Source organism: Dendrobium catenatum, unplaced genomic scaffold, assembly GCF_001605985.2.
Source record: "Dendrobium catenatum unplaced genomic scaffold, ASM160598v2 original_scaffold_212897, whole genome shotgun sequence".
NCBI classification, from domain to species: Eukaryota; Viridiplantae; Streptophyta; class Magnoliopsida; order Asparagales; family Orchidaceae; genus Dendrobium; species Dendrobium catenatum.
This window is the reverse complement of record NW_021531307.1, coordinates 373858-388769: the sequence shown is the minus strand read 5'-3', so window position 1 is coordinate 388769 and position 14912 is coordinate 373858. Positions and strand designations below refer to the sequence as shown.

The window sequence follows — 14912 nt, the reverse complement described above, 5'->3', positions numbered from 1 at the left end:
AAAATGGCTTACAGCTGGTGGGTTCAAAAATTTCTCGGCTGAATAAAAAATCAAGTATACCGAACACAAAACATTGAGAACAATTAAATTCCTTTCATATAGAACAAAAGAAATATAGCTCTGGTTTATTCTCATTGGCTTCAGATATTTTTTGGCATTAGCTTTATGAATTTCCCTTCTTCATCCACTCCTTTAAATGTTAAATAAGGTGTTGCATTAATTTTAACAAGCCTTTTGCGTAAGTTGTGGTCATGTGACTTTTAACCTATACATGTTCCTTACTAATCAATTCATATAAATTCTATTAATATGACATATTGTTGCAACTTCTACCTTCTAACTACTCGGCATGTTGACTTCAAGGACCATTGTATATGCTCAAATCACCTCAATTTATTTTTCACATGATCTAATGGGATGTCTTTGCTAACTTGTAATATTAAATATGATATTGGGATGATAAAGAGCTGGTTTGTATTGCAAATGCTAATGTAGCTTTGTCAAGTAGCATATCCAGAGATCAATCTGAGCATCATATAAGCATAACTTTTATTAAAGGCAACATTTAAATTGGAAGTTAACTTATTGCAATATATTAGATACATCAAATACCTTTAAAAACAGCCTAAATCTTGAAGGTCTGCATTCTAGGTAGAATATTCCAATAAACACATCAACAGCCCTAAAATCATAAATTAGAAAAAGCATATTTGTGATCTTCTCACAGGGTTCAATTCCCGCACCACCAACCAAAAAAAAAATTTAGTTGTGATCTTCTCAAAAACAAAATAAGGATGTTATATGCCAAACAAAACACATTTAAAACAAATATGTTTTTGAAGGCTTATTTAACAATCGCATCACTACCATACTCAAATAAATGTTGCATGAGTAATTTACCCTACAAATGATCAAGAAACTAAGTAAACCAGACATTATAAGCATATAAGCACATGAATGTCATACAAATAAGATAGTCCCGAATATCTAATGTTTATTTAAAAAATATTGACAAAATATTTACCGATCAGGGTGACAATTGACATGTGATAATTACTTTGTTGAACTTGCCTGAATTGCAATCTTCACGAGAGAATTGCAAAATAAAGAAGTCCCGGTCACAATTGCTTGTCGAGCAACTGGTGGTGTTTCATCCTTCAAATATGTTATTAGTGTAGGAACAATAGCAGGCAGAAGTTCTACATGCTCTTTTCCAATCTCACCGAGTATCCTGTATTGATAAGAACACAGAATGAAAAGGTTGCAAACCATTATACATTAGATGAAAATATTATATATGATCTAACAGTGAGCAAATAACAAAAAGAAAAAAAAATGAAGTTTTGGTTCAAGGAATAAATTATATGGTAAATAACTAGTCCTTGAAGCTTCTCAAGGGTGGCCTTCACTGTTAATTTTGTTAATTTTGAACAACACCACATAGAAGAGCACGAAAAAATTAAATGATCAATATCATGATTAATGGTGCTAAAGTTTTAAAATTCTTGACTACAAATAATCTTTAATAAATCCATGACAACATGTTAATAACATGAAAAGCTGGAACATGGTAAAGACTAAATGCCTGAAGTAGATCAAGATTGTAAAAGGAAATATATACCATAAGTCAACTAATTATCCCTTCAAGGCCCTGCAATTGAAAATATAAGCTTACAACCCGCACTTAATTAAAGCAAACCTAACAATAATAATAAATTCAAACCATATATCTACAAAATCCATTCTAACCCACTCATCTCAGTTCTAGCAAACCCCTTTAAACTTGCAAGGGTGCCAAAAAGATGAGCCATTGATTTTTTTTTTTTTTTTTTTTTTTTTTTTTTTTTTTTTTTTTTTTTTTTTTTTTTTGCATCATAAAATAAGTTTTAACAGTTTTCGAAGCATGTTTTAGCTGATACTAACTGAAACTAAATTGTTAACACCTCTAACAAGTCAAAGCAGAAGTAAAAAAAGAAGCAAAGGTTGAGGTGCATTTAATGAGGGAAGGGATATGATGTAGGCAAGGGAAGGGGTCAAATCAAATCCTAAATTTTGGATTTTGACTACTATTGGACTTACTAGCTCATTAATTCTTTGAACTGAAATTTAGCTCATTACGAGCTGTTTTTTAGTTCATTTATTTAAATAAAATGATAGCTCATTATTATGTGGAATTGGCCCTTTACCTTCCCCATACTACCTTCTCGTTTTCCTCCTTGTCTCCTCGGTTTCTCTTGGGCTTTTGTTGTTCCTGTGCTGTCGCCCTTTGTTTCCTACGTTGTGGCCCTTTGTTTACTATGCTGGGTGAATTTCCCGTGCCTTTGCCCCTTTGGTTCTGCTGCTGGCTGCTTGGTTCTGCCGCTGGCTGCTTGGTTCCGCGGCTGTCTGCTTGGTTCCGTGGCTTTTCTGCTTGGTTATGTGGCTTTTCTGCTTGGTTCCCGTAATCCCTCTTCTCTATTTTGCTGTGCCGTTTGGGGTCTGATGTGTTATGGTTGTCGGTCTTTCATTTTCCTAAATCTGATAGGTTTATTTAATGTTGTTTGGTGGCTGTTGGGTGGGGATTTCAATGGCTGCATCTCTGTTTTCTGTGCAGAATTCCTGCTGCAGTTTTTGGAGAATTTTGGCCTTTCATTTGGTGTCTTTTGGCCATCTAGTTCCCATAATTTATTGGGCTAATAATTGTGTGAAGTGGCTGTTTGGCTGTCAGCTTTTCTCCTATAAATACAAGATGTTTGGGCAAAGAAAAAAAAGAGTTTATGATGAGATTTTAGAAGCCAAAAACCTGAGGGTTTTTTCTTCCTTCTTTGGAAAAGCTTGCGAGCTAGTTCCATCCCTTCTCCTTCTTCTAGGAAAGCTTGCGAGCTTGTCCTTTATTCGTCTAGTCTTCTAACCTCTTTCTTCTCTCCACTAGTGCCATTCCATATGTATCCTTCTTCTCAAAGCAAAGGCAAAGCAGTTTTAGGAGTTTATGTTTGTTTTATTTCTTAAGTTTGTAAGTCCTTTTCTAAGTGTCATGTAAGGTGTTTGTGTTTGTAAGTGTCAAAGTTTATAAGCGTCTTGTAAGAGTCTTTATGATATAAAGGTGTCTCTTTTTGAGCATTTTGTCTTTTCTATTATCTAGGACGTCTTTGTTTTTGCTAGCAAAACTTTGGGTCCCAAATTTTTGCTTGCATCAATTTGGTATCAGAGCAATTTGTGTGTCTTAGTGAGTCATAACAGCTATTGTGTGAGTCTAGGTTCCTTTAGGTTGAGTCTTTCTTTCTTTGAGTCTAAGTTTCTTTTTTAAGTTTTTATAAAAAAATGGAAAATCACAAAAAGATTGATTCAATCAAAGAAGAAAGCAACCTAGAAGATTATGAAATTCAAAGTCCAATGGACAGATGGATGCCGTCAGAAGGGAGCTCAACTAATCTGCTTCAGAATGAATTATACAAACTTCAATCGAAGATGCATATGTGTACGAAGTACATGAAAAAGAAGCAACTGTTGCACGCTCAGTTTATGCAAGAACGAGATGAAATTCTAAAAAGGTATGAAGTAAAAAATTCAAGAGCTTGATGCCCTTCCACCATCTCCTCGGATCAAATCTAAAGAAAACTCATCGGGAGATGAGTTTTTCAAGTAAGGGAGTCTGATATAGGCAAGTGAGGGGGTCAAATCAAATCCTAAATTTTGGGTTTTTACTACTCTTGGACTTGCTGGCTCATTAATTCTTTGAGCTGAAATTTAGCTCATTATGAGATGTTTTTTAGTTCATTTATTGAACTAAAATGATAGCTCATTATTAAGTGGAATTGGCCCTTTCCCTTCCCCATACTACCTTTTCATTTTCCTCCTTGTCTCCTCGGTTTCTCTTGGATTTTTGTTGTTCCTATGCTGTGCCCCTTTGTTTCCTGTGCTGGGTGAATTTCCCGTGCCTTTGCCCCTTTGGTTCTGCCGCTGGCTGCTTGATTCCACGGATGGCTACTTGGTTCCGTGGATTTTCTGCTTGGTTATGTGGCTTTTTTGCTTGGTTCCCGTAATCCCTCTTCTCTGTTTTGCTGTGCCATTTGGAGTCTGATGTGTTATGGTTGTTGGTCTTTCATTTCCCTAAATCTGATAGGTTTATAAGTTTATTTAATGCTGTTTGGTGGCTGTTGGGTGGGGATTTCAATGGTTGCATCTCTGTTTTCTGTGCAGAATTCCTGCTGCAGTTTTGGAGACTTTTGGCCTTTCATTTGGTGTCTTTTAGCCTTCTAGTTCCTATAATTTATTGGGTTAATAATTGTATGAAGTGGCTGTTTGGCTGCCATCTTTTCTCCTATAAATATAAGATGTTTGGACAAAGAAAAAAAAGAGTTTATGATGAGATTTTTGGAGCCAAAAACCTGAGGGTTTTTTCTTCCTTCTTTAGAAAAGATTGCGAGCTTGTTCCAACCCTTCTCCTTCTTCTAGGAAAGCTTGCGAGCTTGTCCTTTCTTCGTCTAGTCTTCTAAACTCTTTCTTCTCTCCACTAGTGCCATTCCATATGTATCCTTCTTCTCAAAGCAAAGGCAAAGCAATTTTAGGAGTTTATGTTTGTTTTATTTCTTAAGTTTGTAAGTCCTTTTCTAAGTGTCTTGTAAGGTGTTTGTGTTTGTAAGTGTCAAAGTTTGTAAGCGTCTTGTAAGAGTCTTTATTATATAAAGGTGTCTCTTTTTGAGCATTTTGTGTCTTTTTTATTATCTATGAAGTCTTTGTTTTTGCTATCAAAAAATTAGGGCCCTTCCCAAATTTTTGCTTGCATCAGGATATCTAGAATAGGTCATACAATAAATCTAAAAGAGGCGAAATCTCTCCTATCCGCAGTCACCTCAAGCATGAAAGTTTGGGAGAAAGCATCATCTAGGAAAGCATACAAAAAAACAATAAAGCCAAAGAACATAATTGTTGAACGTATAAAGCAGTTCTAAGCTACAACTTAAGATAAAATAACAAATCCAAATGCAAGGTACTAGTTACCACTGTAAATTGCAATTCGTAGCTAATTGGTTCACTGCTATTTCAATAACAACATTTTGTTGTCCACAGTCACCTTGAGCAATATCTTTTTTGCTTTAGTCATGAATGTTCTTACTAGAGAATTACAAGAGGATGTTCCCTGGTGTATGCTTTTTGCTGACGATATTTTTCTTGTTGATAAGACTAAAGAGGGAGTTGAAGGTAAAGTTGAATTATGGAGATCAACCTTAGAGTCTAAAGGTTTTCGTTTGAGTAGATCTAAAACCAAATACATGGAGTGTAATTTTAGTAGTAATAGATTTAGTGGGGGGTTTGTAACTTTGAGCGATCTAGCCATTAATAAGAGTACACGTTTTAAATATCTTGGATTTATTGTTCAAAGTGGTGGTAAAGATGATGGGGATATTATTAGTAGAATTTAAGTGAGATTGATGAAGTGGAGGAATGCATCAGGCCTGTTTTGTGATAGAAAAGTGCCTCTCAAACTTAAGGGAAAATTCTATAAGATAGTGGTTAGACCTATAATGCTTTATGGCGCAGAATGTTGACCATTAAAAGAGAAGCATAATATAAGTTAAGTGTTGCAGAGATGAGGATGCTTAGGTGGATGGGTGGCTTTACTCTTAGAGATAAGATACAAAATGAGCATATACCTAAAAAGGTTGGACTAGCTCCAATGGAAGATAAGATTAGAGAGAGTCGCCTTAGATGGTTTTGTCACATAAAATGGCGGCCTTCCGATGACCCGGTTAGGAGAATAGATGTATTAGATGTCACCTATGTTAAGAAAGGTAGAGGTAGACCTAAAAAGACTTCGTTAGAAAATATTAGAAATTACCTTTCTTTATTAGATCTAAATAAAAAATTTGACTCTTAACCGAACACAATGGAGAAATAGGATTCATGTAGCCGACCCCCCGTAGTGGGATAAAAGCTTGATGTTGCTGTTATAGTTCAATAACAACATTATCTTGAGTGAGTGATACCTGAAAACCATTAATTTATTAGTTGTTCTTTGTTTAGTTCAATTTGATGGTCTACAAAGATTGCAATGCTATGTAGAATGATCAATAGAAACACTAATATTACCTTTTTCTGGTTACTCATTTTCAGTCTAGAATATCAGTTAATTTTGTTCTATAGGGTTTAGGGTCTAGAGAGAACAACCAACACTAACTTATGAGACTGCCCGAGTTTCACTAGCTCTGAAAGCCACCAATTTAGCTGAAAAAGCCTATTACCATATATTTAACCATTAGTGTGGTAAACGCTTTGAACATTGCCTCATTGGTACACATCTAAAATAAAATCCAGGGGAAAGTGGAGCGCAAAGCAAAACTAGGTAACAGAATGCCACGAAGTAGCAACAAATCAGATGAGTTTCGTATATTCCTTACTCGGCAAGAAGCTTTCGGGCGGCACCAGGAAGCTGGACCTCCAATTCAGTCAGCCGTGGCGCAAACTCCGGCAGGAGGGTGGAGTCCCGAATGAGGAGGACATCTCTCAACTGGCGCAACTGGTCCAGCTTCGATGCAATATTGCCAGGGGACTTCGCTGAGTTCAGGAGACCCGCTGCTCTGTCGGCCCATCTCGCCATCATCAACACCATCCCAAGCTCTCGCCCGGTTCGATCTCGCCGGAAGCGTCGCGAATCGAGGGAAAATGGGAAACATGTAGCTGAAAACCTAAATTAAAATTAAAAAGCCAATTTATTTATTTTAAATAAATTTAGCACAATATTTAAAATTTTCACCGATATGTTATTATAATTTTTACGAGACATTCCTAGGTCGAAGAGAATAATTTTATAAATTGTTATTAAAGACGAATTTCTTATAATTTCTTAAAACAGTTTTTAATAAAAAATTAATATTTTGTACTAAAAATTTATTTTAAGAAAAAGTAAACAAGACTTTAAAACTCGAATTGGACTGATCTAGTCTTATAAGGAAAGTTAGTTTATAGTTGAGCTGGCCAAAAATTGATTGAAGCGTTGGTTGAATCGGCTAATCGTCGATAGTCCACGTCGGAAAGAATCGCTCGGTTCACAAATCACCAATTTTGAGCTTGTGATCGCACATCTAAAGGTTGAAATTACATAACTTGAATAACTTTAGTAACATGGAATTAGCAAACCTACAGAAAAAATGAGATTTCCCTCACAGCCCGCAGCTCTTTTCTTCATTTCCTCTCCCAGGTTGTGAGTCTCTACAAACTTCTTCGTTCGTGAGTTGCGCATGGTTGGTCCTCTCCCAGATCGCTTGCAGCTGGCTGGTAGAAAGCAAAGCCCTACATGGGGTCCTAGGTTGATACCCATTGGGTATCCACACTCTGCATTGGCGGGTTTTTCCCACCCACGCCCACCTATGATAACTTTCAGGATGTCATACCCACCCACCCACTTTTCACGCTTCTTGAATGTAGTTTGACACGGATTAATGGCCTTGAGGTTTGTTGTCCTTTTCTCTGACTACAAAATTTCAAGCTAAATATCAAAATTTATTGCGAACATGGCACGGTTTAGTGTTGTGCACTGTGTAATAATGATTACTGTAATATATTGCATGCATATTGTGATTAGTAATGTAAATCAGTTTGTCCCCTGATGTTAAGTACCCACTCATACCCACACACGATGTCATGGGTGTACCCATGCCCATTGGGTATGGATGGGTATGTGGGTGGGTGTGGGTATGGGTACCCAATGCAGGCCTCTAGTAGAAAGGGATGATAGATCGCTGTTGGGATTCCTAGAGACGCTCAATAATGTCTCCTTCTAGTGCCCTATGGATCTCCCTCTGGCCATGCATCTTGTGTGAATACTCTGAAAATGTAATTAAATGTTTCTTTGATTAAAGTAGTCAAGTTTTTAGGGCAATCACTTCGGCTTGCTAGATTTGAAATGGACTCCGTGCTAGATTGTTGCATGCAGGAGAAGTCAGCTTTTGAATTTTTTTTTTTTTTTTTCTCGAGGGCATATGGCTTATTGCCAAATCCAAGTATTAACGTATTTAAAATTCTTTTAAATATTGGTATATATGAACCATGTGAATTTAACAATGTGTTCTTATTGCGATAAGACAAGAATGTGAATTTTTATTTACTAATTTGAGCTCCATGAGTTGGATTCGTTTTATTCTTTGTTTGATGAGCTTTGCTAGAAATATTATTTGTCTATGGTTAACATTGAATTTAATTTGAGTGTGAAAATTTGTATCCCATAAGCATGATATGTGAATTTAATTTCAGCTTAAATCATATTAATAACCTCAAAGGTCCATTTAACTTGGAAACTAATTTATTATATGCTGAATTTTAGCTCTCAATAACTTGTTTCTCGACCAACACATATAGACATTAATATTCAAATGGGGGGAATAAAATCCATTCACTTACAATTTATCATGCATTTATGTAAGTCATCTATATATATATATATTCTATTTGTTTTTCTAGTCGACAAGTTCTCCAACTAATAGTAGGAAGTTTGCCAAAAACAAACATTTTGTGTTAAGATCATATATTACTCATCTTGACCATAATATTACTCATAATATTGAAATCATGTTGAAAGCTATTTTATTTTAGAATGGATCCACCGACAACTTCAGCTCATAGCATATGTGAAAAGGTATATATTGCTTGGAATCACTATAGTGAGACTAAGGCTTCGTTCGATACTACTTTTTATTGCTTTTTAAAACAAAGTTTTATTACAAAAATAAATTTTTTTTACTAAAACTATGTGCTAAGAAGCAATTAAAAAGTTGTCCCAAATGAAGCCTAAATGTACAGACAGAAAAAAGCAATTAAAATGCCTTTATTGTGGGATTACATATAAAGGTGAAGACATTAATAGGATAAAACAACTTCTAGTAGGAATTAGAAGTAACATTGCTTCATGCAAAAAGTCAACAAGACATTCTTCATCAAGTGTTAGAAAATTTGAAAGAAATAGGCAAGAGAAAACAACAAACGCATGAGTTCGAGCATAACACAATTGTATTTTTTGATGTGCCTATAGATAAAGAAAGGGGTTCTTTGTCACTTCACAAATCATAATCTTCAGATGCACATCATAAAGGCATTGATAGAGAAAAGATAAAGATATATAAGATTAAGAATTATTTTGCACTAAGAACTAAACCAGGATCACAGACGTCTTTGAAAAGAGTTATGGCATCCAAAGATGTCACCCACCATGCCAATTTGACTCTAGCAAGATGGTTTATAATTGTTGTATCCCATTTAATGCCTCAAACTCTGCTTTTGCACAAACGGCAATTGATGTTATATATTGTTGTAATTAGACTAGGGTACAAGCTACCATTATACTACAAATTTGGATTGATTCTTTTGAAAGATTATAAAGAGGAATGTAAGCTATTGATTGACTCATAAAAAAGATCATGGAAAGAAATAGGTTATACCAACATGGCTGATGGTTAGACAAATAATAGAAATAGTACCTTGATAAATTTTCTTGTGTATTGTCCAAGGGGCATTGCTTTTTTGAAATTTGTGATGCTTCTGATGTTACGAAGGATGCCACTACTTTGTATTCATCATTTAGTCGGGTTATGGAATGGGTAGGACCAAAGAATATTATGCAGCCAGCTACTAAGTTTCTAACAATGCAACAAACCAAAAGAAGGCTGGGGAACTACTACATGAAAGATTTGGCAACATATATTGGTCATCATGTTATGCGCATTACTTAAACCTTATTCTTAAAGATATTGGAAATATACCACATATTCAAGAACTTGCAAGAAGAGCAAAAAAAGTTATAATTATTGTTTATAACTATATTTTTGTTTTGGCTTGGTTAAGAAAAAAGTCAAGTTGGAAGGAAATAACTAGGCTTGGAATTACTATATTCGCTACAACATTATCATGAAATAATTTTTTATTGAATTGAACTCCATTATCTATGATCATCTTTGTAAGAAGGCAAAAGTTGTAAATGATGTTCTTCCAAATGAACTATTTGCCATTTGATTTAGTAATTTTTGTTAATAGCACAACTTCCACCTACTTGGTGAAGTAGCTAACAACTAGAAAAATGGACTTTTTTCTATTTAGTGACTATGGGCAAAGGTCCAGATGATGTCTATTCCCAATAAGAGAAGGTTCACGAACTTTGCAGAGATGAAAGTTCTATTAGTGGAAAAAGTGAGATTTGAATACATTTACTAGCTATTATATAATTGAATAATTTTAATGCATCATGTTTTATTCTGGGCTAGTAAAATCCATGTCTTAAGATTTTTTAAACTAGATCTCAACCACTAAATTACCTTAATTAGAATAAAATTAAAATGGAGTAGAGAAAATTATAAGGAGTGATGATGTTTTGTAAGCAGTAGGAGAGGTAATGTTGTAAGATTGTCCTCTCTTATGGGAAGAGGACTTGTGGGAGTGTTGTGATGCTAGGTGTTGCCATCACAGTGCTAAGCTCTCAGATTTGAGAATATGGGAAGAACTAGAAAATTCTATTTAAGCATAGTAACATTGGGGAGGTGGTGTTATGGTACTGGAGCTAAGATGTTTTTTTTTTTTTTAATTTAAAACATCTTATTCTATTTTAAAACCTCGTCCCATTCTTCATTACGGGAGAAGAAAGTGAGAAGGGGGGGGAGAGAGAGAGAGAGAGAGAGAGAGAGAGAGAGAGAGAGGAAATAAGAAAGAAAAAGAGGAGAGAGGGATTCGAAAGCTATAGATTGGTTATTATTAATATTGGCAATTCTAGTAGTCCATCTGTCATCATAATTATATATTAATGTTATAATAATCTTATGTTGCATTCAATTTACAAAATCCATAGCATGACACTAAAGAAGTTTTAATTTTTTAGCATGACAAGTATACTCTCTGAAATGATACAAGGGCCCTCTATGTTCTATTCTATTTTGGTGTCATTTGTCTTATGTCACTTATTGAATGCAAATGTGGGAGGTTATTATGTTTTGGCTTCACCTTTTACATGAGGGTGTGGGAGGTCAAAGGAAGTTATAAGTGGAAGTGGAGTTATAATCAGACATTGAGATATATGTATCATATTCATGCATTGCACATTCTGAAAAATTATTTATAAACTCAATACAAATAATATTTTGAATACACTATGATTATTCTAAGACCTTTGAATATATTATGATAAAATAAGAAGGTTAAAGTGCAAAACTATTCTGATATCAGGTATATATCTTAACTTGTATAAAGTCTATCTATGAAAGAACAAGTGTTGACTCTAAAACTAAATATATACTAATAATTCTTAAAAGTTTAATTTCTATTAGCATTTATAGTATACTTTATTAATTAACTAAACATTGAATAAACTAATTTTATTATTTTAATGGATATTAATACCTATAATAAGGAAGAGAAAGAAGTCTCTATTTCTATTATACTCACTCTAATATATTCCTTTGGTGTTTCCAAAAGAAGGAAATGCCCTCTTGAGTAGAGTTGTAAGGGAAGGATCGTTAGGAACATATATTTTTGAGGAATTTAAATCCAATTTTAAATATTTTGATAGATTGATCATATATACACTAGATTATTATATATTTCATTTTCTGAAATAAAATTAAATTATATTTAAATTGATATTATTATTTTGGAACTTCATAGTTAGTTTTGGTTTATTCTACTTTATAGTTGAGTTAAAATTTAGGTTTAGGGATTTAATCCTTCCATAAGATCTCAAGGCTTCTCAGAATGATATCAAAGTAATGGTTTGGAAGGATTTTATTGTAACTAGAGTTATAAGGATAGATCAAAAGTTCTATGATGAAGGGGATTCATATTTTATTTAGAATTGTTTGTTATTTTGTAATAAATATTCATGTGATTGAACCTATTTTTTTATTTAACTAAAGGTGATGATGTACGTATACCTGCAAGATCCCAAAGCAATTGATGGATTGAGTTCCAGTATAGCTATTTGAATGTTTGTGTTGCTCATTAAAAAATTCTTGGTTATTTAAAAAACTCTTGGATTTTGAAAACCTTTTTAGATAATTGAATCAATGTTCATGAAATATGTAGTTGTTTAAAGAAATAATTATCACATGATTTTTTTACCATAAAAGTTTAAATGCAAACATTTAAATGCGGGAAAAATAAATATAAAAAAGAAGAACACTAATTTTTATAGTGGTTCAATCAAACTTGGCATATGTCTACTCCCTGGAGACTCCTCGAGGTATTGCACTAAATAGAAGTGACTCTCCTTTTTCCTCTACAATAAGGTGGAGAAGCCCTTACAAACTCTCTTCCACCAGTCTATTGCAGTAGAGAGCTGTCGCCTTTTACACTCTCCAAGTGATGGCAATGTACCGTCACCTTCTTTTTCACCCTCTTGGTGATCTTCTCTTAAGAGCCTCCAAAGAAGTTGGGTAGAAACTTGAAGAACACAAAGAGATCCTCACTTTGGGCAACCTTGTGAATCCCTTAAAACTCCCCTTCACAAGATCTCTCTCTTCACTCACAAAATCTCTCCAAAACACACTCTCAATGGTCCCACTCAAGAGAAATTTGAAGTAAAGGATAATGTGACAGTTTTTAAGACTCTTTATATAGAAAACACTTGAAAAACTGTCAAAAAATTGAAACTTTCAAGTGAACTGACTTACATTCGTATTATATGATCGTAGATCATATAATATGAACAGTTCAAAAATAGGGCTTTGTTTGGTATAAACTAGGATGAACTTAGTTTTGTACACTATCAGATATCTGTCTGAATTCATATCATGTTGTATTAATAGTTCAAAAACAATTATATTTGTTTGGTACGGTCTTGTATGAATCTAATTTCATACTATTGACAGTCATCTGTACAACCTGACATCGTACTGTACGATCAAGTAAAAAATGATTGAGCTCATTTGGTACGATCTAGTACGAAATAAATTTCATACTCTTTCAGTCGTCTGTATAAATTAATATCATATTATATGAATAGTTCAAAAATGAATGTGTTCATTTGGTATGAACCTTATTTTGTACTCTATTAGTCGTATGCACGACATGACATCGTACAGTACGAATAGTTAAAAATTTAAAGCCTTGATTTGATTAATTGCATTCTCGATGAAAACTATGTCAAATTATATAGTACGATCATACTTAAAAAAAATTTACCACTCTCTCCCTCTGTGTGTGTGCATAGTTACTCAATTAAAATGATACTTACTCAGACTTAAGAAATAAAAATAGAGATATACAAACTCTATTATATGAAATCCTATTTTATCATATCATGAAGTCTTTAACAATCTGTAGTATTATATAATTTCTCTGAAATATTAATACACAAAAAATAGAAATATATAGTATATGCTATGAGAGACGATAAAATCACTATGACAATAAAACACTTTTTAAAATCATTTTTAAATCAAAGAGTAAATAAGATAAGAATAAGTGATCAGGTTCAACGTTCGTTCTAGAAAGCAAAAATATCAAATAGAATAATAACCACAAAAATAATTACGTGAAAATCAAATAGTTTCAAATTTAATCTTTGAAATTATTTGTTAATGTATAGATTTTTTTAGAATTTTAGATATAGAGGAAATAATCAAATGTATTGTGGGCTCATTTTATGCCTCTTTATCAACTAGAATTACAAACATTATGCATTTTTTATTATTGGGCTCATTTTTTGCCTCTTTTCAAATTTGGCATGCATTGTGCATCTTTTTTTGTTGGGCTCATTTTGTGCCTCCTTTCAAATTTGGCATATTTTGTGCATCTTTTGACATTTTATTCTTTCCACAACCTAAATCAGCATATCATAACTTTTGTGATTATCTTCTAAATAAAAGAAAACTTTCTCATATAAGGAAGATTAAACCACAAAAAAAAATCAAATAGATAATAATAAAATCAACACATTAAACATAAAATTAAAAGAAAAATAAATCATAATTTTAGCAACAATAATAACTATAAGATAAATGTCTTTGGAACATAAATATGATCTCCTCATCTAAATCTTATTATAATTTGATTTAAAGTTTGAGAGAGGAAAAATTTTACAAGGAATTAATGTTGTAATACAAAATTTTAAAATTTTCATCCTTTAGATCAACATTCTAGATTAGTCAATAATAACTTATAGACAATTTAAAAGAGTGAAATAAAGAAAAAAATCAATAATAACCAAACTCTCCCTTTTTTAAAATATTTTTTTAATGAAGTAAACACATACTCAAACTCAAACATAAAGAAAATACAATAAATTCAAAACAAAAACATCTAATTTAAACATCATAAAGACTACAATCAAACTAAAAACATCTAAAAACCAATATAACAATGAAACTTATAGCCCAGGGGATCTTGATCTAGAGGAGGCTGTGGAGGACTGAATTAGGTAAAGTAGCTGTTAATGATAGCTACTTTGAGTATTAATTTAGTCAACCTATCCTCTCACCCAGCTCATATCCTTATTGTATCTAAAATCCTGCTAGTCTAAGCGAGTCTCAATATGATCAAATCATTGATCAAAATAAGACTTAAGATGATCAAATCTCTGGATCATTTCTTAATAGAATTGATGCTTAGGTTAAGGAGCAGAAGCAGGAGTAGGTGTTGGAGCAGGTGCCTCTTCTTTACCAATTTTATCTCCCTCTTCCCCTTGATCCAGGTGAAAAAAGAATACAAAATGAAGCATATGTAAAATAGATATGTAGATTATTTGGGGGATCAGGATGATTAAAATTGTATTTCTTCTCAAGAATGTATGCAATCAAGTGTCCTAAAGCCACATTCTTCTTCCTTCTAGTAGCAGGGAGTCTAATATCAGTAAGATTATTGATATAGTCTAGAATCGGCTAGGCTTCAACAATCAAAGTGTTTGCCATTATAAAGTATGTAACAATAGAAAGCAAAGGAGTGATATTTCTTCGATCACC

General features: G+C 33.3%; 1 protein-coding gene across 4 annotated transcripts in view; it reads right to left on the bottom strand.

Moving 5' to 3' along the window:
* The window catches only part of LOC110092056 (symplekin), a 127880-nt gene extending 121210 nt beyond the window's left edge, over nucleotides 1-6670 (bottom strand). For all 4 annotated transcript variants that reach the window (XR_002302552.2, XM_028692489.1, XM_020816411.2 and 1 more), the window contains exons 1-2: nucleotides 6378-6670; nucleotides 1072-1231 (exon numbers count right to left, since the gene is read on the bottom strand). Coding sequence is in view for 3 of the 4 variants with exons in the window: in XM_028692489.1 (XP_028548322.1) it covers nucleotides 1072-1231; nucleotides 6378-6589 (372 nt within the window). In the remaining variant the exon portion in view is untranslated. The remainder of the gene's footprint in view (nucleotides 1-1071; nucleotides 1232-6377) is intronic.
* Nucleotides 6671-14912: the final 8242 nt, after the last annotated feature.